This window comes from Alosa sapidissima, chromosome 4 (assembly GCF_018492685.1).
Source record: "Alosa sapidissima isolate fAloSap1 chromosome 4, fAloSap1.pri, whole genome shotgun sequence".
In the NCBI taxonomy this organism is placed as follows: domain Eukaryota; kingdom Metazoa; phylum Chordata; class Actinopteri; order Clupeiformes; family Clupeidae; genus Alosa; species Alosa sapidissima.
This window is the reverse complement of record NC_055960.1, coordinates 14,051,089-14,078,727: the sequence shown is the minus strand read 5'-3', so window position 1 is coordinate 14,078,727 and position 27,639 is coordinate 14,051,089. Positions and strand designations below refer to the sequence as shown.

At 43.2% G+C, this 27,639-nt stretch overlaps 1 protein-coding gene across 3 annotated transcripts; it reads right to left on the bottom strand.

Annotated features, from left to right (window-relative positions):
- Nucleotides 1–5,280: 5,280 nt before the first annotated feature.
- Nucleotides 5,281–21,959, bottom strand: gata2a (GATA binding protein 2a). Of its 3 annotated transcripts, none has more exons than XM_042089519.1 (6): nt 21,545–21,959; nt 14,880–15,357; nt 13,088–13,666; nt 10,583–10,740; nt 7,820–7,945; nt 5,281–6,783 (listed from the first exon to the last, which is right to left on the bottom strand). In XM_042089519.1, the coding sequence occupies exons 2-6, from the start codon at nt 15,103–15,105 to the stop codon at nt 6,484–6,486; spliced, it is 1,389 nt and encodes a 462-aa protein (XP_041945453.1). In that variant the 5' UTR covers nt 15,106–15,357; nt 21,545–21,959; the 3' UTR covers nt 5,281–6,483. The 3 variants fall into 3 exon arrangements, with proteins under 3 accessions (XP_041945453.1, XP_041945452.1, XP_041945454.1); XM_042089518.1 differs by lacking the exon at nt 21,545–21,959 and adding an exon at nt 15,626–15,857; XM_042089520.1 differs by lacking the exon at nt 21,545–21,959 and adding an exon at nt 15,626–15,857 and having other exon boundaries at nt 10,583–10,728.
- Between the last annotated feature and the right edge of the window lie 5,680 nt (nt 21,960–27,639).

Sequence of the window (27,639 nt, the reverse complement as noted above, 5' to 3'; positions counted from 1 at the left end):
ACACACACACATACACACACACACACACACACATATACACATAGAACCAGCAGCACGGCCACCTAGTAAGAGCTTTGCACTGTCGGGTCAGGCCTGGGTTGTGTTACTGTAGCCGCTGCGCTACATGCACATTAACATCTTTCCCCTATGTAAGTCGACTTAAGAGACTCTCCTGAGAGGGTTTTGTTTCAGCACTCTCATTCATAAATGTCCCTCGCCGTGCGTCTCAGGGCTTTGCTGGTGCCTGTTGAGGAGTGGCCTGTGAAAGCCATTTTACATGTGCAGTGTTAAAAAAATATATGTTTTTATTTATGTATTGTGAGTAAGAAAAGAAAGTTTTAAAAAACCCTAAATATTGTGTTTTTTTCTGTTTTGTTCTCGTAAATATGCAAATATTCTCTTTAGAAAATCACTGTAAAGTATGTTTCTTTGATTAGCTTCCTGAGTGTTCAGAGTATGAGTGCATCTGTGTGTGGGCATGGCTATTGTCACAGGCCACTGCTCTCTGCCCTAGCATATTTGAATATAGCTACTATTCTCCACACCCTTCGGCTGACATTTTATTGTCAAGGGACTGACTGCATTTCTATGAATTTCTGCCGACCCCCAAGAGGAAGTTCAGCTAATACAGTTTTTCTCGATCGTTTTGATACCTGTGTCAACTCTGACATCACGTTCTCAAAACAGTTAACACCCGTGTCTGAACAAAAGCACTCTGGACAAAATGACACATTTTGCTTGCAAAAGACTGTTACTCTCTCAAAATACTTAAAACATGCAGCAAAAGCAAATCTTGCCTTCAAACACTACAACTTGTTGCCAATTCAAAAACACTCTTTAATCAATCATTACACACTGGACAACAAAATGCAAAATCTAGTTCTCAAAATGAGCATTTTTGCTATGTCTGTTCCATTACTTTCTCATTTTTCTGGTATCAGAAAAAAACTGTGAAAAGACAAAATGTACTGAATAAAAAAAATATTTATTCATTCCTCCCAAAATGTAACTGTCATTGACATGTAAGACATACAGTAAACACCTAGCAAGATACAGTAAATTTCATTGAACTACAACTTGTAATTTTTCATCGAAATAGACCTACAGTAAAAACCTTTTGTACTGTTTTCTCCTCCAAATAGGCAATAGAGTACTTCGTCTAAATGTGCATTACAGTTTTTCTCGATTGCTTTTACCTGCTTAAGTAAACTGGAACCCACTTGATCTTCATGACTACATTCTTTGCACAGCAGAAGTCATCTCTTGCGAATGTGTTCACACATTTTCATTGGGTTCACACATTTCTCACACCCTTTTGCAAAACAGTTAACACAGGTGTCATTCAAAAGCCCTCAACTCTATTGGTTTTCCCATGCTAAACAAAAGGAAAACATCTTTTCACAGGTGGTATAGATTCCATGCATAAGTCTGAATCTCTGATACACCTGTGTGAAACTCCTTTGCACAATTCTTCAATCAGCAATCATTCATTATACATAACAGATGTCTGTTATGTGTTGCCGCCGGGGCTGTCTCTATCGTTCCGCTTGGCCGCGCTCCCGGAGCATTGGAACGTCCAACGATTCTGTTCAAGTCTGTATGTTGTAATATTGTGGTGCAGAGTGTGAGTATTACGTAAGGATCGTTATACATTTGGTGTGTCTGTGTATACATTGCAACATAGTGTGTGTGTGTGTGTGTGTGTGTGTGTGTGTGTGTGTCTGTGTGTGTGTTGTGTTTTTAAGGCTTAGTGCAATTGGTGAAAGAGGAGAGAATACACTCTGGTGTGTGTGTGTGTGTGTGTGTGAGAGAGAGAGACAGAAAGAGAGAGTGTGTGTGTGTGTGTGTGTGTGTGTGTGTGTGTGTGTGTGTGTGTGTGTGTGTGTGTGTTTTGTTTTGTTTGTAAGGCTTAGTTCAGTTGGGGTGAGACTATACACTCTGGTGTGTTAGTATGTGTCTGTGTGTGTGTGTGTGCATGTGTGTGTGTGTGTCTGTGTCTGTGTCTGTGTATGTGTGTCTGTGTGTGTGTTGTGTTTTTAAGGCTTAGTGCAATTGGTGTAAGAGGAGAGAATACACTCTGGTGTGTGTGTGTGTGTGTGAGAGAGAGCGAGAGAGAGAGAGAGAGAGAGAGAGAGAGAGAGAGTGTGTGTGTGTGTCAGGACTGAGCTGGGATGTCCTCCTGCCTGAATTTGGCTGAGCAGCAAGCCTCTCCAACTGGGGCCTGGCAGTGCCAACTGACATGAGCAGCAGTTCCAGGACAGCTCCTCTGCCCCTGCGCCACGGCCAGCCCCGGCTCTCCCAGCCCTGCTAGCCTCAGTGCACAAACACAGTCCCGACACTGTCCCCGTCTAAGCCGCCGCTTTTTGCTCTCCGCGGCATTTCAATATTTTTCAAATGCCGCCGCCTTCTCCCCGACTATGCCTGACTGTGTTTCCATTTTCCGTGCTAGGAAGCAGATAACGGCTGTGCACTCGCGCGCGCGGTAAAGAGGCGCCCGGTCGCCATTTCCAACAGGCTAAGGTGACACGCTGCATTTTTATACACCCAGGCCAGCCTGGCCTCCTCCAGTGAGTGCACCTCTTTATCCCTCTCTTGGGGCTGCTGGGAGGTTGAGGGAGGGGGGATGGAGGGGGGTGGGGGGTAGGCTGGGGCATCCGCGGCGTTTTCAGCAGGACCAGTGTGGAGGTCAGTCGTCTGACCCCCACCGCTCGGTGAGACCTGCGGCTGAACCGGCCCTGGCGTTTCCTTTAATCTTTCATCTTGAGCTCCCTAACTCCGCTCTGTGTGGGGACGGCCGAGGCACCTTTTGATTCTGTTAATTCAATTTGATAGATAAACAAATACATGAAGGGAGTGGGAGAGAGGGGGAGAGAGAGGGAGACACAGAGGAGAGGGAGATGAAGGGAACAGCACTCGAGAGAGAGAGAAAGAGAGAAAGGGAGGAGAGGGAGAGGGGGCAACACCAGGTCTTGGCTCATAAACCTCATGCAGCTCTTATATATGAGGCCGCCAGGCTGTTCCGAGGCCTCATCTGAAAGATGACCTCTCCGCTACCTCAGAGGTAATTAAAAACTGCCTGTTTATTGTTTTAAATGGTTGGCTCTGAGGGTGAGTTATTCCTGGGCTGTGCCTCTCTATAAGACTACAAGGCCATACGGCTTACAGGAATCCATGTTACAACTTGTTACAGAGACTAAAGTTGACTGGATGCCATCTGTGCTATTTCACACTCATCTCAACTTGGTTATCCCCATGTTATCATAAATAGTAGGGAAAAACGAGGGATTATCCAGCACCTCTGTTTATTCCAACACAGGCAGAGTAAGACCCACCCCCCACACACACACAGGCATACACGCGGGCATGGCTAGGCATGGAGCGGGCACCCACATGCCACCACAGTACCAGGTTCCTAGTGGCGCCTTGGTGTGCAGGCGTAATAGAGCTGCGCTCTCTCTCTTTCTCTCTTTCTCTCTCTTTCTTTCTCTCTCTCCCTTCCTATGCGGGTCCGGCACTGCTGGCAGATGACAGTATTATTTTTGGGAAGACAGCTCCTTCCCCCCCTGCCGAGGGCCCCATTGAAGTCCGGCCGCGCCGAGGTGGACGTTTCAATGCTCCGGGAGCGCGGCCAAGCGGAACGATAGAGACAGCCCCGGCGGTGGCCAGCACTGGCAGACGCGCGCCGGCCTGAAACAGTGGGGCTGCTAATGCAGTGTGAGTCTCCTCTGGCCGCTCCAGCAGGCTTGTGGTTCCCTGGGGGCGCGGCGCGCTGCACCTCAGGCCAGGCGGCGTGTCATGGCGGGCCTCGCCCACACTGGGGACTTGGGTTTGCAGGGGAGCGCAGGAGAGGGTGGAGAAGGGCCAGGAGCTTCGAACGCCAGGGTGACCTGGCCTTGAAGGGCCCAGATGGAAGGGTGTGTGTGTGCGTGTTTGTGGTGTGTGTGTGTGTGTGTGCATGCACGCACAGCAAGGCCCCCAGTGTTGACCTTCGATTGAGGCCCCTCTAATCGGCCTCTCTCATTAACTGTTGGCCCCTGCCGACGTTTTCCTCAGTTCTTGGGTTTTTGTTAAATGGCTGAAAATGAGAGAGAGAGAGAGAGAGAGTTAAGGGCTGTTTCCTGCAGCCCTCAGCTGTGTGTACATCTGTGAGCAAAGGGTCCGAGCATCACCCCCCAAGCCCTCACACTCACGCACACGCACACACACACACACACACACACACACACACACACACATTCTCCCCCTCCCCCTCCCCCTCCCCCTCGGTTCTCCATGTTTGCTCACGGGCCGCCTGATTGCCTTTCCTTCCTCCTCTCTCCAACTCTAAAGACTCGCTGTCCTTCCTCTCACTCCACTCAACGGCTCCCACACCAGGGCATTCTGGGAGGCTGGGGGTGGAGACAGGGTGTGTGTGTGTGTGTGTGTGTGTGTGTGTGTGTGTGTGTGTGTGTGTGTGTGTGTGTGTGTGTGCACTTGTGTATGCATTTCTATAACATGGTTCTGTGTGTGTGTGTGTGTGTGTGTGTGTGTGTGTGTGTGAATGGGTTTTTATTCTGTGTGTGTCAGTGTGTGTGTGTACACATTAGTGTGTTCATGCTGCATGTTCTGCAAGTGTAAATGTGTGTTCTTCCTCTTTGTTGTTTGTTTGTGTGTGTGTGCTTGTCCTTCCATGTTCATGCTTGTGTGTGTTTATTTTAACTTACGTGTTGTGAATGTGTGTGTGTGACTGTGTGACTCTGTGTGTGTGTGTGTGTGTGTGTTTGAAGCTGGAGGAGCACTGTGTGTTTGGAGCCTGCTGTCTGGGTCAGAGCGGAGCAGCCGGAGGCCTCTGTCCCACAAAGATGCTTTTTTAAACAGCGCCACTTCTCCCAGGGGACCGGCCGCACTAAACCATTACAGGGCTGGGGGGCGCAGGAACATGCTTTCATTACATCTGATGTTGCTTAGTATAAAACACTCCATAGCGAAGGTGAAATTCTGCTTCTCTGCAACACTCACATAGCCCATGGAACTCTCTCTCTTTCACTGTGTGTGTATGTGTGCCTGTATGTGCCTTTGTGTGTGTGTGTGTGTGTGTGTGTGTGTGTGTGTGTGTGTGTGTGTGTGTGTGTGTGTGTTGGGGATTAAGGGACTGCTAAAATGAAATGCACAGAGTTGGATATGTAAATGATGAGATCAAGATGGTATGTCAGAAAAATGGTTTCCATTCACAGTTTTATGCAAAGTTCTGTTTTTGAAGTTTTTTTCCCCTTCGCTCAGTGATTCAGACTAGACAGACTGTTAAGTATTAAAACTTTATTTCCTTTATTTTGTGTAATGGAAAATGATAAAAAGATACAGCTCAGCAACAATGCCTTAGCTAGGATAAGTCAGTGTTTTTTTTTTACTTTTGATAGTAACAATCAAATTATATTCTTAACAATATACCCATGTGTTTTGAGGAAAGCGAAATAAACAGAGTGAAAATAAATTATCATAATAACAATTATATCAACAATAATAACCATAATAACAATTAAGCTTCATAAACTTTTTTTATGTTTGTTTTGCTTGCCTCTTGTACATAAAGTCTTTTAAAATTGGTCTTTATTCCAGCATGTGGGGGGGGGGGGGGGTAGGAGGCGATGAGAGTCGGACAGCGCGCTCTCTCTCTGCTCCAGACACCTTTGTACTCGGGGGGGGGGGGGTGTCTGAGGGGACAGTCCTCTGCTAGACAAGGAGACGAGTCCACGATAGGGACGCCGCCAGCTTTACACAGTGGTCAGTACCACAGGGACACCAGAGGGACTCTCTCTTTCTCTTTCTCTTTCTCTTTCTCTCTCTCTCTCTCTCTCTCTCTCTCTCTCTCTCTCTTGCTCGCTCTTTCAACCCCTTGTGTCCTCTCGTTCAGGGCAGTACCAAAGTGACTCAGTACAAAATATGCACAAAAATAAAATAAAATAAAGCGAAGGAGTGCCCATATTCACACCCATGTTTTGTATTTATTTTTACAACTTTCAAAGAGGTGAGGTTGGTTTTAAAAAATGGGTAGAAGGGGGTCCATTTTACTAGTCAGCTTCGTAGCCGAGACCACTGAATCAGATAACTCAGGGTCTTTCTCTCACTGCTGCTCTGTCCTTTTGCCATTCTGTAGACCAAGCTGGAGCAAGACAAGACAGTGTCCATCCACGGCGAGAAAAGTTCAGCCAAAAGCCGCCATTCTGCTCCATCTTCCCCCGAAGTGAAGCAGCAACAGGGCTTTGGCTACAAGCGAGGATGAACGTAACTGACGACAGCCGAGCACAGGAGACGGGGGGGCCGAGATGGGAGAGATAGGATGAGGATGATCGAGAGCAAAAGGTTTGCAGGACGAACCCGAAGTTGAGGGGGGTTTGGTTGTTGTGGTGGTGGTCATGGTTGTGGTGGTTGGCTGTGGGAGAGGTTCAAGTGTGTCTGTCCTAGACGCTCTCTCTCTCTCTCTCTCTCTCTCTCTCCATCTCTCTCTCAGTGTGGCTCGGCCCAGGCGGGCGAGCGGCCGGAGTGGTGCGGGTGGCTGAAGCTGGGGTGGATGGGGGTGGGGGTGGGCAGCATGTGTCCGGAGTGACTGAAGGGGGGCAGGTGGCCCATGTGGCCCATGTGGCCGGCCAGGGACCCGGGGCCACCGAACGGGGAGTTCTTGTCCTGCATGCACTTGGAGAGCTCGTCGTAGCCGTCGCCCACTCGCTTGCTGCGCTTGGACTTGCTGGACATCTTGCGGTTGCGCGTTTGGATTCCCTCCTTCTTCATGGTCAACGGTCTGTTCACCTGTGGAGAGGAATTGGACCGATGGTTAGCAAATGGCAGTGTGATGCGTGGTGTGGTTAGGACATTAAATCATGCTGTTGGGTCAGGCAAGCCTTTCCGGAAAGAAATAGTGGTGTTGAAAATTAACAAGCACTCATGAAAAGAGTGTTGCTTCTGGGTCAGGATTAGTGAAAAGGTGTGTAATTCATAGGGACAGAGCATTTTACACTAAAGTACCATTCTGTAAACAACCACAGGAGAGCCATGAAATGTGTTTCACTGCTGTATCTTCAGGCAATGCGGCAGTTTGTATATTGATTGTGAAAATTGTTCTTCATGGAAATACTTCTGAAGACTTTATGATGTGCATGTGTTTATGACTCATGAATTGGATTGCTGTTAGTTCAAGCTGTAAATAGGACAGAACTTGAATAATATGAAATCATGGGAAAGTGGGACAATTGAGGAACTGAAAAGTCAGAGTCATTTTCAGAAACTTTGTCAGACTCATTCTACTGTTTCCCATCACAGTGTTTTGAAGTTGGGAAATGCCTTTTCTGAGTGTCTATGTTAAGTCATAGCTGTACTTGTTAAGTGGATTTGTAAAACGGTCACACTTCTTGGACCATGAATATATGGCACACTGTCTTCATCTGCCTCTTGGTTAAGTAATTCTGCTTATTGGCATGGTTTAATATGTAACACCATTGTTCCACCTCTCTCATTTAACAAAAACTGCTCATTCCGTAAACATAGCGTTAGAATCCACGCTGAACATGAAAAGGCTAGTTTCAGACGACATTGAATTGGTATAACTGACGCCGGTGCTTGAATGGCAGTCCCACCCTGCAGGCCCTCTTGGGGATAACGCCCCCCATTGAACCGGCGCATGAAAAATAAAAGCCAAAACGGCCAACTGGTTCTGCTTGACAGGGAAAGCCGGCTTTGCGTACCCAAACTCTGCCTTCTCTTAAATCGATAGAAGCTGTCCGCCCACTTGACCACCTCGCATTCAGTGCAGTTTTTCTTTTTGTCAACGTGTGATTTGGCCACTTACGTTGTGCAGTTTGAAGTAGAGGCCGCAGGCGTTGCATACGGGGTCACCATTCCCATTGCGCCTCCAAAGGGTAGTAGTCGTTGTCTGGCAGTTAGCGCAGCAGGTGCCGGCTCGTCGTGCAGCGGACTAGGAGAAAGAAATACAAGAAACAATTAGTGTCATCATGGTTAAGACACAGAAAAAATCTTAAGAAAATTGATGTTTATTATTTACATCTCTAGAAAGTGGTGTGCCATGTTTGGTTATTAGAAACACTCCGAACTTTCTGCATTTTCATTTAATTATAAACTCTAACGGTGTCAGTAACAGTGCTTCTAGGCAGCACCCAACTACCAACCCATTTTCGCATTGCGACAGATAATAAGCGTGTTTGAGGCAATTAGACTTATGAATAAATTATTACATTTGAGTTGTGACTGAGGCCCATGCACAGTCCAACTGATATGGAATAGCACAGCTGGTTTGAGCTCCATTCCCTGGTTGAAATTGATAAAGATCTTATGGCGTAGCTGGGGTGACAAATATTATGACTTTCTGTTGCTATGTGTACTCTAGACCAGACAGCATTTCAAAACGCTCCTCAAATAACATCAAAGCCAGCGCCAGTTAGACACATGAAATTGCTTACAGGGAGTCGCCTCTGTATTGAACTAATTGAATATATTCCGTGCATTTATACAAGCTTAATTCAATTTTCCAATTTGCGCATGATTGCAAAAGCTGCGTCTAGTAAAGCCCGTTCTGTCCCCCCTGTACCAAATATTGCTGCCATACACCATTAGCGTTGTCAGATACGTCGTTAATCTATCCCTTTTTGGTTGCCCAGTTTTCCTTGATCAACAGATTCAAGTATGTTGGAGGAGGGGCGTCTGGGGGACCTAGTTGTCGCGTTTCTGTTCGCTTTGTGTCCATTACAGATCAATTTTTCACACATAATAGGAAACATTGATAGGCATACAATGCAATTCCCCCTACAGCTAACTATGAAGAAACTACATGCGTTGGCTTGATTTATGGTCTAAAGGCATTCTTATCAATGCAAAAATGTTTCTAAAACCCGTCTTTAAACATTAAAACAAAAAAGAAGACAAAAACAAAAACACGCGCATTCCAATGCTCAAGCTCAGTGCCAACCGACCATGACAAACAAGAGAGCAAGGGCATAAATCCATTTATTTTCCAATCCCTACCACCACCATCCCCGCCCTTTGCCTTCTCTCTTCACACATAACTGGGTCCTACAGTGTTGTGATAATCGCTTTACAGTATATGTCAGAGTCTGGCCTGCCGGGACCGTACAAAATTCAGCAGGGTTTGTTGAAGACGGAAACACCCGGCAGCCTAGCTTCCTTATCGTTCCCAGGCAGATATCCGGATAGGAAACAACTGGATGGCCTTTGAACAGAACTCTGAAAACACTTCAGCTGAAAAGGCAAAGCTGTGGCCTCAGACTCCATGGAAAATATAATGGACTTTTTGCTGGGAAAGCACAGCAGAATGGAGCAAACCGAAAAATTGTAAATTAAATGTGTAGCCTAAATATATATTTTTATTATTATTCTGAACCAGAAATAATAATAATAATAATAATAATAATAATATAAACGTGCCTAATTCGAGAAAAGATTTCGAGAAAATTCCTATCCAGGCTCATTGCGCTTTACAATCACATTATCCTCATCCTTTGTATCGCAACGGGAAAATAAGACGTCTCTTGTGACTCTTTGCGCGGGTAATTCACACTTGAAGGTCACCCAGCGAGTGCAAATGAAATTATGACATGATGGACTAATGCTGTTCCACTCCATTAAGTAATTTGTCGCCAGCACAGTCCTCGCGATCATCTGACGCAGTGCGTTAAGGCGATGAACCCAGACTAAATAAACGTGACAGAGAGCAGCACAGCCCATCTCTAACGATTACAGGTGCCCTGACATCTTTCCTCGGTGTAGAAAGCAAGAAAGCTAAAAATACACTTGGATTGGGAGAACAAACTGAACTTGAGATAGGTCTTCTTCACTATTATTTGGAGTAAATTATCATCCTTCCAACAGAAACATTATTCTGGGGCCCATGGCTATTTATGTCCTGGATAATCTGGAGTTCCACATGCCCTCTGATTACAATCAGCCTTGTGCACAGTTTCAAAAAGATGCAATGTTATTTCTACCTGCAGTTACTTAAATATTGATTAATATGTGCCTCTGTCCTTTAGGTTTAGTTATCTAATCCGGTAGAGATCATTCAAACATTTGGGTTGTCAAAACCTCTGGTAAATAAACTGGTACAATTCAGAAACCAAAAATACAGTATCCAGATAAGAAAAATAATTATATGTGTAAATGCTGAGGTTGCCATGTATTTTAAAATAGTTAAACGTACAAGAGCTATGCTTAGAAATTATGGCTGCATGTGGCCAGTTTCACATCCATCCACAAAGCGTTGTTAATTAAATCAGCATGGGCATTGGTATCAGTGACAGTATCCGAAGTACCTGCAATAATGATAGCAGTAACAATAGCAATAGTAGCTGTATTGTAACAGGCAGTGTTGGGGATCGCCGGGGGGTGAAGGTGACAAACAATTCCCGGAAGATCATAGGGAAAATATAACTTTCCTGGAATTGTACTCATGGCCGCGGCTTTGTGCTCCCATTTAGCCCCCCTTTCTCGCAGGCCTACTGGAGGGGGTGTGGGGAGGGCAGGGCAAGAGAGTCGGCGGGTTCTCAAGCAAGAGATCTGCTGGACTCACTGTGGTACTCACCAGTCTGCGCTTGGGCTTGATCAGGGGCCGGTTCTGGCCGTTCATCTTGTGGTAGAGGCCGCAGGCGTTGCAGAGGTAGTGGCCCGTCCCGTCTCGCCGCCACAGCGGCGTGGAGGTGGCACCGCAGTTCACACACTCACGGCCCTCTGTGCAGAATTCAGCGGAGAGAAAGACAAACAAAAATTTATATAATTAAGACGTCTGAACAACATCCCTCACACAACAGATCCTCCAAAACACTGAACTATTATTAAAAACCCCAGAGAGCACTGGCAATGAGAGCCGCTGGGGGGGTTCTTGTGTCACATGAAAATGTATTTATCAGACACGCATCAACTGTTTGGGTGAGTTCAGTGGGGACAATGTCCATCAGCGGTTCATTGAATCCCAGTCAGTAATTCAGACTGCCTGCGAGTGCAAGAGCTGTCGTTGACACAGACACCTCCATGTAAGCTGAGCTGTGCAGGAAGTCAAAGGAGCAGCAAGAATGTGTTGAGTGCACAAGGTGTCCATTTAGAAAAAGCATTACATAATTTATCAGATTAGCACGTATCACTGTTTGCAGTAGTAGAAAGTTTATGGACACATACTGATACTGAGAGATCCGCCACACTAAATGTGACCACATGTATTGAACATTATCTCTTTCTATATCAGTTTTTACGTCATCCCACAATTCTGCTTTTTTAATTTTAGCGTTGTGGTTTTAAAGTGTTTCTTGTGGACATGCACAATCATATTTTTTCAGACTCAGAATTGTCCACTTTGTTGCGGTTCTGTCAATTGGCCTGCGTTTGGACTGCGCCAGGGTGAGAGCTATGACTAGCTGGGGAGAAAAGCACCACACAAAGCTAACTGCCAATCCTCCATCTCATTTCAACTTAACACAAATGAGAAGTTACTTCAGTGACAGCTCCAAAACGTGCTGGCCAGACCAATTTTGTTACATGTGGCCCTCCTCCTTCAGCATCTCACTATTATTCATATTATGTCAGCGACACCCAGTCCCTCCCAAGACCAAGAAAGGAATCTTGTCTGGACAAAGGAGCCGCTCCTTTTGAAGTGTTTGTTGTTAGTAAAACAGCCATTTTGCCTGCTCTCTCTCTCTGGTTTGCTACACCAGTCAAGCGAAGGTAATGGTATCAGGGCAAGACTTCTCCATGTTGGAAGAGAATGCAGTTGTTCAAAGAATGGATTGTGCTTAGAGGCTGGTAACTAAAAACAACAGTGTAACCACAACCATAAAAGAGAAGTGTCAGACGATATTAGAAAGGGAATTTACACAATTGTAACCATAATCGTATGCATGATCCCTGTTTTGTTTGTTGTTTGTTGAGGTAGGCCTACTGTGTTAGGTATTGAATGACTAACACTGAGCACTCAACTGCCAAGAGGTAAAGGGATTATGGCATTATACCCATTTAACAGCAATTACAAGAGTTTTTTTTTACAAATCTGCTACACATGTTGTGCATAAAATTGTCAAGTAAAAGAAAAAACATAATATGTTGCACTACAATACATCAGAGCTGTTTAAAAAATATAATAAACCATTTTCATTTTTCTGATCATCACAGCTGTCTTTATACTCTTCAACATCATCATAATCTTATTTTCTCTGGCAAACTGCTCTCTGCAACCCAACAGGCCCAGTCCACACTTAAAAATACAAACAGCGGGACCCTGTCGCCTGTGACGGCGTGTCCCGCCGAAGCTTTGTTAGTGTTGGGGCTACGGGTGGGCGGGGTGCGCGTCGTGATTTGTTCACCCAGAGGTATACAGGATATGGCAGGAGCCAGAGCGTCGTGACTCCTGCATTTTTAAAGCGTAATACGGCCTCATTTTAAAAGAAAACAAGGCAAAGCTGAGCAACAGCCAAAATGAGATGCTATAATGAAACATGGCCATTAAGCCAAAAGGCATTTAGGCCAATCGGTTGAACTAAAAAAAGATGTATGGATATATAATTCACTGTTAGAAATATCTTTTGCAATACACTATATTAAGTTACAATTATTCTAACTTTTTCTTTAAAATGGCATATCCTACTTATTATATTTTATGGCTGTCCATGTGTGTCAACACGCAATTGTTAATAGAAGTGTAGAATAGGCGAGATAAATTGCTTGAAAATATTTGCACTAGTAATCAGTGACCCTGATAACACCACTTAAGTAGGCTATCCCTTTAGAGCTGAAGGTGTTTACAAGTGACCAATCTGATTGGTCAGATAAGAACTGTCCAGACATGTTGAGAACAGAAAAAAGTGCTGAGAGAACAATAGAAGAGTCCTGACAAGGCCACATTGTAAAATATGGTCTGCTTTAAGAATGTAGGCTAACCCAGATTAATTAAGCAGACACTTTGAAGTCCTTACTGCGTATAGAATTATAAATGGGAACACTCGAGTAATATTAACTTTATGAACACAAGTTTACATTCACATGTTAGTTGTACAACTATAGCGAAATTGTTGAATTTTCCTTTCGAGGTAGGGAAACTCACCTGAGCTCGATCGGGGTTTGCTTTTACACTTTGGTGTGAAACTGGATGCTGATCCGCCTAGCAGGCTACCAGGGTGGAATATGCTGCCGCCGTAGTCGTGTGGGTTTGGGAGTGAATAGGCAGGGTACGTTGGGATGGGATGATGAGTAGAAGGAGTCTGGCCACCCATGGTCGCCAGGCTGCTTCGAAGTGGACTACATCCCTCCATTTTCATGCCATCGGTCAATGACACTTGGTACTTAATGGACTCCTTCTCGTCCATTCTTGTTGCAGACGAGGTTGGAGAGGAAGGACCTGGGTCCGGGGACACGTCCTTCGGCGGCGTGGGAGGGAAACTGTATAGGTGATGAGGGCTGGAGTGGGACGCAGAGGTGAGAGATGAGACTGGGGCAGTGCTGGAATTGCTGCTGCAAGGGTAACCGGCACTAGCAGGGTGCAGTCCGGGCTTGCTGAAGTGGCTGACCGCCCATGCGTTATGATGATGAGCAGCAGAGAAAGCTGCCTTGCCGCTGTCCAGCCACGAAATGCCCGGGCTGTGGATAAGGTGTGGTCGGCAGACTTGACTTCCAGTGAGACGAGCTAAAATGATAAATTAAAGAACTGTCATTCACCCTTCATTAAATCACCAAATGAACAACAACAACATCAATGACAACAACCGCAATGACCGTTTAACAAGAAACATATCCCACCTGTGGATTCACTCTCCAGGCAGTACGAACTCGACATTGAGTATGTTAAGTTTGATTTCTCCAGTAGTACCAGTTATGTAACGATTCAAGAAGTCGCTTATTACCCTACCATCCCTTTTGGCATAACTTTTAGATTTTTTTGTAAACTTAACGAAACACGCTTCAATCGCAATAAGCGTCGATGGAGTTGTAAAAAAATAACTCTGATTCTCATCCAATTTCTTTGTTGCGCCTTTCACGCAGTTAAAATGAAAGTTCCACACACAAAGAATGTGACAGAAAGAAAAGTTCAGATGGAAAACAGAGGCCTTATGAAAGCTTTCGCCTGGAGCAGTTCTGCTTGTGCTTCGCACAAATTAGCAACTTGGAAGAACGCTGTCCGAAATTTTCGTTTTGATTTTGTATCCGGGAAGTCTCTCTCTCTTGCTCACTCTCTCTCTCGCTCTTTCTCCCCCAACACCAGCTGAGAGGGAATAAATGACATGCACTTCCCTTTCCTCCCCATGTCATTTGCTGGATTTTCTCCCTCTTTCTTCTTATTTCTGCTTCTCTGCATATCGTGGTGACAGTTATATGGCAGCTGACCATAATGCAGTGTCCAGTTTTTATTGAAATGACATTGTCTCTATAGATTATTATAATGACTTAATTTACTAAAATATCAACGATGAGGTTTGTTTATGTGGACGTAGACAGAGGTGTCTAGCACGAGCTCCAGCTCCAGGGAATTGCTGAAAGCCATCATTTAAATTATTCGAGGCCTACCGCAACTGGACAGATTTTCCCTTTAGGCCGCAAATGTAACATGCTTGACCTCAGCAAACATCAGCTGCAATTTATATATTTATATTACACCCACAATATGTACTCACTAAATAAACAGGATAACTGACTCGAAACAAAATAACGCCAATCATAATGTCAATTGCTTCAAAGAAGCCCATTTCAAATACATGTGCAGTAAAAGCAGGGGGAGTATAGCCCCGTGACAGCCATGTTCATGAAATATCTCAGTGTTATCCCACTACAATAAATATTACGTTATAAACACCATTCAAAGACCGTTGAGGGGACTTTCATAATGTAATACTGGTACTCACCGTGTGCCTGGCCATATGATACCCGGGCCCTTGAGTTTGGGTAGTAAGGGTTGCCCTGCGAATCCAAATGGTTCAAGAACACGTCCACTTCGTCCGGGGGTAGAAGCGGCGCCATGGGCTCCATGTAGTTATGTGTCAGACCGTGATGGTGGCTATCTGGGTGCTGACCATTAAGTACCGCATGATGATGCGCCATCCACCGAGATTGATCGGCTGCGACCTCCATCTCCTAATCGTCCGTGCACTTTAAAGTAGGATCAAAACTTTGGTGACGTTCGTCCTAAAAAACAACGAAACCTTTGGGGCTTAGCTTGTTCTGTCTGTAAAACAAGCCTATGCGTTGTGTCCCGTAGATCTGAAGCAAATATATTTTAAGCTGTGATAATAATATGACTTTTTTGTGTCCGTTTTGCTTTCAGTCGTTTTCTACAAGTTGGAATCCTCCTTGGTTTGTCTTCTCATTTGTCTTTATCGAGACCTGCAAAATACATAAAAACACATGTTGTTATGATTCCTAAATTTAAAACGGTCTGGCAATCAAGATGGACTGTTCTTTGCTGAAAATGCGCGTTATGCGTTTATTCGCTGATTTTAACAGTCGTGGTCGTGCCGAGTAGTTGAAACCTCAACGATTGCTAAAACGTTAAGTAACACATTACAATGTGTACCGTCCCTCTGTCTACTACACCCTCATTTTAAACAGACATTTCTTCTAATAAAATTGAATATTAGTGTTCCATACTTACAGCGCATAGAAACATTTCAGCATTGGTTTCCTCATTGTAGCCTAATTTCATCCAATATTAGTCCGTGTGGAAAACTGCTAATCCCCCTTCTTGTCAACACGCGAAATTGTTTTCTCACGCAGAACTTTATGTAACTTAATTGTAGAAGTCTACGCTCTCAAGACAAGTAGTCTCAGCCGCTGCGTATGTTGGCTCATTAATGAATTGTGCTTGTACACTGTCGGAACTGGCGCCAGTAAATTCCATATCATACGAGCAGGGGCGGAGTCTCTGGTTCGCAGTGTCCTCCAGCGGGCCAATCGGAGCACGCCCACGCTACCATTGGTTCGTATCGGTGCGCACTGATGCCCACTGGAGCCATCGGCCTATGATGGTCACCGCCGAACGCACTGACAGACACATCAATCAACAAGCCAATTTATTGAGATCTTCTAAATTACGCAGGGCTTCACCCAAATGATAATGTCTTATTTTTTTTACAAATATAAAAAGACATAGGGGAAGGAGATTTGGAGCTTTTAAATGAACAGGTGTGTAAATTGCATGACTGTGACAGTCAACAATCAGCATACAATGGCTTCATGCTGGAGACAGACTGAATGAAAGTGTATATAATGTAATATGTGTTTAGTTAGTATTAGTATTAGTATAGTTAGTAATTTATTTCAGTACTTCAGTACTAACTCACAAATACATTCCAAGAATTTTCAGCATACGAGAAACCATTTTTCCTATATATTTACTGACATGCATAGGCTACTTAGACTATCTCTAGAAAAGTTGTTTAGGCATAGGGTAAATTCAGATTATTAGTTAGAGATCCATTGACAACAGAATCAGTATTAGTTGCTTAACAGGTCTAGTAATCACAGAACAGTTTAAAACAACAAAAACGGAGTGTCAATTTTCACATCAAGCTGTTACACAAACAAACACAGCTCTCGACACCTCGGGCATTGGCTGGGGCGGAGAATTTTATGTCTCCTATAGTGGGACCCATTGTTTTGCGAGTGTAATTGTTGTAAATTAGAAGCCACAAAATTCTTCTTGTGCAAACATTGCTTTTGTATGCGTAGGGCGAACGATCAAACATCGCTTTACATATTAATAGTCGCCTCACTCACTTGGTGGTGCAGACATGTAGCAAGTACGCCCGTGATTGCCAAGTGGGGGCCATTAGCGAGTTTTTGTTAATTCTTGTTCACAATTATCCCACATCAAAACAAGCAGACCTGCCCACCCCAGGCAGAAAGACAGAGCGTCGCCGATCGGCCTTCAGATAAAGCGAGAAGCCACGTAAACCCAAGAACTGACCAGTCTTCCCTTGATTTAAATGCGCTATAGATAAGTAATTTAAACAGTATAGTCTATAACGTTATATTTGTTGGCCCTTGACTGGTTCAACAGACATTAGATGTAAGACATGTTCACATTGGCCAGGGTCAGTAGCCCAGCTTTCAGAATAGTTTGGTCTGAAGCGGCCATATGTTTTAAAAATATTTTTTTACGCATAAATTGAGTCGATTCCATTGTCTGGATTTAGTCCTTGTGCAATACCTGCCAATATTCTAATCTGTCCGATATTGTTTTGCATTGGTTGGTTGGTTATTTTCATGTATGATTTCTTTGTTTCAGGTATGAATTAATTTGTGCCATCCATACGATACCAATCCTGGGATATCTATATCTATTTGGTCAATCAACTGGTGCGATTAATGATCATTAATTAATCAGTTCATTGATGATCATCGGGTCTACACCAAAAACAAACCCCTCAATCAGATCTTGTATTCAGTTAACGTTCTTATCTAGTCTGCTAGGATCAGAGTGGCGCATAACCTATACAGACCCAAAAAGAGCCATAAACCTGATTTGAGATCTCCAGCTAACCTGGCAACTGGCACACGATATGCCTCATTAGATTGCGTGTGATTTGTCATTTATGTTCAGAACTAGTCTTTATAGTGTAGACTGAAATAAGTATTAACTATGAAGTTATATTCAGAGGAATGCCACTCTGCGTAACCAACGGGGTTAAGCACGACATCTATATTAAAGCATTTGTGGCTCAGTATTATCTAGGCTATGACATTATTTATGCTAAAGACATTTTACTAGTCAAATTCTACTACGTTTCATACAAGCTTAGAACTCGGGTTTGTTTTATCAATATTACTTTTTTACTTTTCATGGTGGTGGTGGTGTGTGTGTGTGTGTGTGTGTGTGTGTGTGTGTGTGTGTGTGTGTGTGTTTCTGCCGCCGTCTGTGTGTGTGTGAGAGAGAGAGGGGGGGGGGGGGAGGAGAGAGAGAATGATTGACAGGCAATAATTGGAGGGAGCTCGGAGCCCAGACTAGCCGCCACTCTGACGCCGCGTCTTGACGTCACCGCTACTGCACAGAATATCTAGCTCGTGAACTATGCTGGATTTTATGCACCTCGTGAGCACAACAGGAACGGCATGCATTTTTCTTGACTCCCAACGAATATTTGTTTATATAAACAGGCAATTTGCATGTTGCCTTGTTCGGCTCGAGTGGTTTGTTTAATCAAGTCATTAGTCTAACGGGAAGGGCAGTAGCGATTTACAGGTTGCGGACCTATGTCTTCCGCGTTGACCCTGAGGAATTCTTTGCTCTTCACACTCGTACTGTAGATCAGAGATCAAATCGGACACTTTATCCGAGCAGAATATTAAATAAGTGTAGCTGCGTGTTTACACATGCCAAGTTTAGAGAGCTAGGGCATGCTGCATTGTCAGCCAGTGTATGGAGCTGAAGAATGACAGGAGATCATGCCTGACCGTCCATTTAAAGTAAAGTAGCCTACTAGGGAAAAATACAGTATTGTGTTGGTAGCCTATTATGATTTTAAAATTACATTTTATTGGCAAGTTAACTCACAAATAGGCCTGGCATGAAGCATAGCCTGAAATACAACCTCTACCTTTAATATCACAAGAGATAAGAAAATCATTCTTTGATCTAAAGGGATGCAGTTGTCCTTATACAGTTCACTGTCACCATTTCATTAAAAAAATCCATTCTGCTCACAGTTGTCAAGTCAGAAGCAGATATTTTGACATGGTGCTTGCTGTATTTTTCCAGTGGACTTGTTAAAACTTTATGTCTAGGATGAGATGATAATAGCTACTCTTCATTTGATCTGACTGACTTGTTCAGTACAGTACGAGTTTATCCTTGTACTTCTTCCATCTAAGGTGCACTTAAATGGAGTAAAACAGAGCGAACACAAAATCACTTGACTTCACTCCACTGAAGTCACTTTCACTTTTATGCTTTATTGTAACAAAAAAAGTGACATGAAGTTAGAGTACTTTTGTGATAATGGACCTAGGCTCTTGATTAGATGTTGTTACCTTGATCCTTTTAGTATGAGATAAAAGCCTGGGTATATATACTGTAGTGAGTAGCAGTGCACACTAACTGCCGGTGTTTACATGTTTGTTCAGTGGATCACTCAGCAGGCTCCACAACTCTTTATTCCATACCTTTGTTAATCCAGCTTGTATTTGAGCCAGAACAAAGGAAGGTCCTCTTTCAAGGACATAGCCGTATTGTCCCACAGGGCTCCTGTCCCAGGAGTACTGGGTACTGAGTGCAGCACTCTAACTCCTTCCTGCTGCCCCGAACATGAACCACAACAGCACTGCCAAATCCCCCCTGTCTGCATTGGCTAGGAAGGCGTAAAATATAAAATACATTGGGTGTGGGTGGGTGCATAGGAGTGTATATACATCTATGCATATCTGTGCATTATGTGCCTGTATTTGTGTGGACAAGAGTACTGTATGTGTGTATGTATGCACACTTGACTATGTGTATGATGGTGCATTGACTGCAAGTATTGTGTGTGTGCCTGCATATCAGTGCTTGCATATTCTCATGTGCATATTTGTATGCATGTGTATCTTTATTTACAAATGAGCGTGGCTTGGTGAATTGGACACCATTTTTTTTGTTGGATGATGACATCATTTTTGCATGACCGTTTAAATTAATTATGGAAAAAAGTGGTGTGTGAGCTTACTCCAGCCATGAATGGAACTAGACCCACAAACATCAGCAATCATTCCCATAATTAACAGGTGCCGTGAAATGGGCTTGCCTTTCGCGCACCGCTGGTCCCCATCACACATTTAACATTATCCATGGGGCGAAGGGGGTAGAGGGATGTGTGTGTCTGTGTGTCTGTGTGTGTGTCTGTGTGTAAGGGGGGTGGCAGTGGGGGTGGCGGTGGGACCACAGAAGGGTTTGTGAAGATAAGCAGACTAGGGGATGGGGGAATGACAGAAACCAGCTGAAGCATTATTGTCCTTTACTCACGGGTAATTAGATTGGGACAGGGCACAGTGGGGCAAACACGGGCAGAGGCAAAGTCACCAGCCTCTCTCCTGCACCAAGATAGATCACACGCATGGGGACCAAGAAGCAATGCAAGGCTGAACCCCACCCTCATCAACCCCCCCCCCCCACGCCACCACCACCAACCCCTCCCCACATCTTCCCCTCCTCCTTTTTAAACAACTGAATGGACACCCGTGTTACAGTGTTTGATGTTGAACCAAGGCCCTCTCGCTGACTTCCATTTCTGGCAGGGCAAAAAGGGGGCCTGATCATGCTGAATCAGGGAGCACGAGTGTGTCTCAGTGCATACCTGAGTAACACAGTGAGCCTGTGAAGCTGACTTGAAAGTGTCCGAGAGACATACTTGAAGAGTTTGACAGAACTGACACCTGAGAATTTCCCTACAGTGATCTCGCTCATTAGGAGCCATCCATCTGCTAGATAGAGACACTGCACCAACACTCACACATATACATACACTCATCTCACAGTGGTTGATAGCTCCGTGTGCCACATAAACCATTTTATGTAGAAAAAAATACATTTATTATCTACAGCATCCCCATACATTTTCACTAAAGGTTGAAAACTGAAATCCTATATATATTTTGCTCACTTCAATTGATGAATGCTTTACTTGTCACAAGCTCATCAGAAATATAACACATTTAATAATTCAGTGATGTAATTTATTTCCATTGTTGGCATCAATTTTAATTTTTTCAGTACCTCCTCACTATTTTATAACCAATGTCTCCAAATAAAAGACAGTGTCCCTCTTGGTTTTTAAATTGGCCTGGTGGTATCCTATTATATTGTCTTAGTGTATAAAGTTTAGGCTAAAATATAAGCCGATAGGCCTATATGACCAGACTGACGATCCAGTTGTATATTTAAACAAGTAACAAATAATTGTTCCACTGGCCGACTCTGTAATGATCAATTCTAAAAAAGATAAGAGAAATGTTTGCTTTTTATTTCCCTTTGACCTCTCCTTTGCCACTGCAGATTAGGGCTTGTTTTGATTTGGTATCCGTCAGTCAAATGTCCACATTTTGCAAGAGCAAACATCAAGTGCTGTCTACAGGATTCAGTTGTATTGTGTACAATTAATATACAGAAATGAAGGAATGTAAGACCATGCAAAAATGTAAACAAGCCTACTAAGTGCATGACTAGTCAAAGGTGTATGCTACTCAAACACAAATAAATAATGTAGGTTACAAATAAAGACATAAAATGATCCTTATAAATATTATTATTTTATTATTATCTATATTGTTTCTATTAATATTCTTTGTATTATTGTTGATATTATTATTCCATTTCCATGGCATTTTTCCCTTTAACGTAGATTCAATAAGCATCTTCCAGATAATGTGGATAACAAGAGTCGCCATACACGGCAATACACTCACTGATTTTTAGAATTTAACAACGCGCCACACTCGCACGAGCTATCACATCTACCGCGTTCAAGATGTCCAAGCGTAAGGTTTACCAATCCACATCTGCCAAAAACAGTGCTCTGTGGAGATGTAAAATGCCTCTTACCAAGTGTTTTGTGTTGTTGCTGCTGCTTGCTTGGTTTATTCTTCAATGTATTGCGTATTGTGTGTCGATATGCTTGAGTCCAAGGGGCAGCGCAGAGGTTAGGTGCTTCAGTTTGGTATGGGCGCACTGCTGAGCGGCTTCTCGCGCAGAGAGGCTGCATTCGCCTCGGTCGCAGATGATGTGGCCGAAAAGCAAACTGTCCGCGGCCCCTTCTTCTAACTTTCTAACAAGGTCTTCAGAAATGGTACCACCGCTGTTTTAATCCGTGTCCAGTGAGCTGTGTCAAATCGTAGTATGTTAGCCTACCTGGGCTGTCTCCACTAGCCGTTTCTCTCCGATGAGCTCATACGTTCTTGTGCCCTTCTCGTTGTGAGTAGGCTAGAAGAAAACTTGATGGAACGAAGTAGGCTTCAGCAACGTAACCGCGCGTCAGCCAATCTCTCGTCTTCCGGGTCGAAGCTTTTATATTTTGGAGCTGGACTGAAACGAGGAGGTTGTGTTTACCGTGCTTACTCAATTAATCATCTTATAAAATTCGATCGAGACGACTGCTGCTGCCATGTCAAAAACTGACTGCGCCACAGTGTACAGCTACACACCGAGAGCGCAATATTCTCCTTAAATGGAGAGGTAAAGAGGATAGGTAGGCAGTGTTTGTTCTTTATAGAGGTGGACATCTGATCGAACATGGCACTTAACAGCATCATATGAAGTCGCTATGGTATTTTGAAACTGTAGCCTATAGATTATTTTTACCCCTAATACCTAAGTTACTATTACAACTATAGAAACTGATAGGATGCCTAAATATCATGTTTGTAGAAGTATGATCACAGTATTTTTTCAGCAAATATAAATAAATAATGCCCCATTGGCTTGTCCAACCCCCTCCAAAAAGAAAGAAAATGTAATATATTCCATCCTCGTCCGCTTGACATGATAATGCGAGAAGTCTTCGCTACCTCCTCCCATTTCTCACTCTCACATATAACTCAAACTTTTAAAACATGCAAAGCCTCGGCAAATCTCCGGCACGAGACCTGGGCTTGTGCGCGGCCGCTGAGGCTAGGCAGGTGCAGGGGCTCTAGGGCTGCTGCGTCTCGCGCCTGTGTCCCCCAAGAGTACACACAAACAAAAGAAAAGAAAAACTGAGAGTGCGAAAGAGAAGTGAACTCTGACAGAATTAATTGCATTACTTTCTTTGCTTAGAATAACAAATCCGTGTTCACTTGCTGCCTGTAGCCACCATTGGGCAACTGAGAGCGAATCCAAGTCCGTCAGTCAATAGCATTATTATCCGCATCAGTCATACCTACATACTTATTATAATGATACAATAATTGAAGCCAAGTAGGCCAACGATAACCATCAAATCCTTGGAAATCCCCAATCTTTGCTTCTTCCTAAATTTCTAACTTTGTCAATAAGGCAATAGAGACAAGTAGGGAAATAAGTGTTGGCTACAAAGTGAAAAATTGAAAGGTTGCTGAGCAAGAAGCAAATCAGAAATAAAAAAGCAAAGAAACAATACAAGGATATAAAAAAGATATGCTAAACTAATGGAGAACGTAGTTAAACCCAAAGTTAGTTTCCACACTGAAAATGACAAACAAATGACACAGCGCAAACCGGTGTCATTTATAAGTCACTGTTTGTCACTAACTTTATTTTTGAAAAATAAAAATAAGGAAAATTGAGCTCAGATACAATTGGTGATACAAATGTAATCCTTACGCAGAGTCTAGTTGACGTCTTGCTGCTATAGGATTCAAAAGAAGTTTAATTTTCGTGCTATACATGGTGAGATACTATTTACATTTGTAACGTTTGCAGCTCTTAATGTCAGCTTTTCTCAAGTATCTAAAATGTCTGAAAGAATTTGTAGCAGCCCATAAGTTGGAATCTCTCTGTATGCGGCCCTCAAAGGCAGGCAGCCTGATACAGCCTGTTACTTGGTGGCGGAGTCCTCCAATGAATGAATACAATAATTCTGCCCGGTCGTCTTCATTTTCTCCATTACAACATCTGTGCAGAAGCGTGTCATTATGTGCCTCTTGCTCCCATTGTGCAGTGCCTCAGTGCCAGATCACTGCTTGACTTTTCTATTTGAGCGCCTTCATAAATCTGCTCTGGAAATCTGCTCACTGTAGATTAGAAGGTTTTCTGCGATAATCATGACACAGGCCACATTCAATCACAAATATGAACAATGATCATAACAGCCCAGTTTAACAGTTAAAGCACTCCCATTTATGCCAAATATACTATGGCTTACTGCGACTTCTTTATGCTAAGTTAGTTTACAGTAAGAAAAGACAACACATAATTATTACTGGATCAAATGCACGATGAGAAGGATAATAAAATAATACTATTCAAATGCAATGTAAGAAAGATAATAACATAAAATAATAATAATAATAATAATAATAATAATAATATTTTTTAATTTTATTTCATTATCTTTCTTACTGTGCATTTGATTATTTTATTTGACCTTTTCTTTTTTTTATTAATAGGCTACTTCACATGGGCATGGGCAATGCAGATCCCTCTCGTAATAGGATCTTTCTGCTTATGTAAATGTGAATAGAGATTTTTTTTTTTCATGTCCCGTGAGCAGTGCCATAGTCATGATAACAAGTTTAAATCAATATGTAGAAATGACTGGGGTTTTAAGGAAGGCACTGCGGTTTGACCAGCGAAAAGAGCTCACTCCTGATGAGTGCCAGATAAGGGCTTATCAGCACCTAACATTTCCATCTCAGTCCGCATTAAAAAAAATCACTCTCGGCTAAATAAAGCTGGCTGCTCACCTCCAGTGCTCTTTTTTCCAAGCAGACACCGTGACATTTCCATTCCACACTGTCCATCAGACAATGGCGCTAAAATTTGATTGCCATCAGCCAAACAAGCTTCAGAAATTGTGTAGAAAAACTTATTTTTGTAGCAGAATCTTTGCGCAAAATGAGTTTTAATAATTATGTTCATTTAATTCGATCAAATGAGATGAACGTCTGCCTAAAGACGCCTGTGTCTCCATGTCGATTATGATCACGGTTGAATCCATGCCGGTAAATCCCTCGGTAAGAGCAACCTGGCATAGGATAAGTTAGACGCTGATTTTGGAATGCCATTGTATTGTTCAGATATAGTGCACGATGGAACATAATATATTTTAACATGCCAAAATTTAGATTTTTTTTTTGTATTTTCTTTTGATCCAAGACCAATGCAGGGGCTAATAATAGCATAATAATAATAATAATAGTAATAATAATAATGTCACTCCTAGCAGGATAATAATGTGTATTCTGTCCATACTCCATTGTATCATTCTTATCCCTCTGCGTTTTGTATCCGTAGCCACAGCACCGTTATTATTTATATATGCATGCATTAGATGCCAAGGCCCTTCATCTTCTGATTATTACCAGGGGTAATATTTCATCCGCGCTAGGCAATCTTTGTTCTTTGTGAAGATAATAAATGGCCTAATCGTTATCAGCTTACTACTGGAGGTGTCAGGACCGACCGAGGCTGGAAGCAGGGTCCAAAGTGCCGCTGAATAAATTGGTGTTCCTTATCTCTGTCTCCCAGATTATCGCCGCCTTTTCAAACTCGCACAACAAATACATTCAATGCATCTAATGCATCATTTGAGGGAGAAGATCCCGCAGGTTGATAGAGACAGATAGGCAACGCGACATAGAAATATTTACACGTTTTACGCGCATCAGTGTATGGGGCCAATATTAGCTTGTATTTTTTTCTGTCACCGAGTTTATTGGATAAGTAAGGGTACACACACTTAACATATAAATACACGCTATAACAGAATATTGTACCAATGATTCATATCTGAATAATTATTCGAACTCCTTTTTGTTGTTGTTGTAATTAGATCCTTAATGTGTCAGATTATGTGTAAGGAAATTAATTATTTAATTCAAACAACTTTGTTGATGTCAGCATACTTCATTTAGAAGTAGCCTGACATCGACTTTTCTCCAACACTAATGATGGGACTTTGTCAAACTAATCTGATAAGATTCCTTTACCCATGTCGTGAGAATTTTTTTTATAAATTCTTTATGTAGCCTACAATATTAGTGCAGTTCTTTCTCTCACCACTACTGTCAATAGGCTGCATAAGACCCAAAAGAGGAAGATTTAGAACAATCTCCGTTGTAACTGGAATTTGCTAGGCTATTTATATAGACTAAAACATTATAATTCATAGGCTACGCATTTCCTCTGAGTTGCGTAATGTAATACGAAATATGTTGAACTGACTAGGACTCGGGTGGATGACTGTGTTAACAGTCTAGGGCAGTGATTCGCCTAATTTGGGTGCTCGGGAAACTGATAAATACTACAGAAAAGTGTTGACACGTGCGCGCTGTCACCTACAAGTCAACAGAATTAGCCAACCAGTCGTTGAAGAGCAGCGCGTCTATGGGGCAGTGACTGAAAGATTTTTGTTTAAGTGTGCTTATCCACTACAACAATCGAATAATCTGTAGCCTGCATTACGGTGACGATGGTATTGTTTGAGGATATCTTGGAGAATAGTTGTGCCAAGTTATCATAGGCCTAGGCTTGTCAGTCTTGGTATTGTTTTGCTTTGAAGGTGTTCTTAATCGAAAACCTAAATTTTCTCCTGAGCAAAACAACATTTTGGTGGGGGGAATTGACAGGCTACGATGAAAAAAAATAATCAGATAGCTTTGTCGTTTGTTTAAAAAAGGCCCGTGCATTGACGGTGGCACTTTATGCAATATGTATTCCATTAATTATTGTTTTGAGTTGATTGATAGGCCACAGACATCTTTCGGAAAAATACTCTTAGTTTATGCAGATCTTTTGAGGCCTTTTTTGCGGTCAGGCATAGGCTGTGCCACTCGCCATCTATCTTCAGAAAATGGATTTTGTGCTTAACCGCGTTGAAATGCATATTTTGTGTTATGTTGGAGAGAAAACAGGTTTCCATTTATAATCGAAAAGGGAACACGGGGCTTCTGAGTGACACTTATGACAAAAACGCGTTTTCCAATATATACAAACTCCCCTGTTAATAACGAGGCATCTTCACCGGGCCTGCTCTCTGATGGTCTCCAAGGCAACCCAGATAACGGAGCAGCAGTTTTCCATATCGGCACCAGAGTCTATTATATGCTGGGATTAGCTCGTTTTCCGAAAAGGTCAAACACAAAGTCATGAAACCTGGTATTTTCTCCCCTTCTCGTGAGTTCATGCACATTCATAGCTCTACTTTCCTGTGTCATTTGTTGAGTGAGGCTTAATTTAATCAAGGTAATAGCCATTTGCTTGCACAGACAAGCGAGCGTCACCAAGTCTATGTGTTGAATGTGATGGGGGGGGCATTGCGCCACAGTGTGCGTAATCACAAGGATAACCCCCTTTACACGATTATTTTCATAAAGCTCTTATGTTTTGTAATGCAGTGACCCCTAGTGGGGACGGTAATGAAATCGACAACATCCTCTGCAGCTGGGGATATCAGTGCATCATGATGTTGCAAATGCAGTTGATGGTAATGTGGTGCGCAGTGTTGCAACAACCTTTTTGTCTGTCTACAGGAGAGAATATGAGAAGCTCCCTACTACTTTCTCTTATTCTCTCTGTGACTCACAATAGCCCAACCTTTATTTTCCCTCTCCCTCTCTTTCTCTCCAACTCTCTCTCCAACTCTCTTTCTCTCTCTCTCTCTCTCTCTCTCTCTCTCTCTCTCTCTCTCTCTCTCTCTCTCTCTCTCTCTCTCTCTCTCTCTACCTCTCCCTGTGTGTGTGTGTGTGTGTGTGTGTGTGTGTGTGTGTGTGTGTGTGTGTGTGTGTGTGTGTGTTTGTCTGACTACATTACTCTGATGGAATGTTCCAGCTGGGATTCCTAATGGCTCGAGAGGAAGTATGTGGAGTCCTGAGAGGAAGTGTGCGCTGGGAGGACCAGGGGCTGGGTGGGGAGAGTGTGTGGAGTTTCCTGCTGCTTGATAGGCACTGTTCCTTGGCCTTTTTTCAAACATTTTTTCCTGCATTTATATGTTTCTACCATACACTTTTTTCGCCACAGCTTGA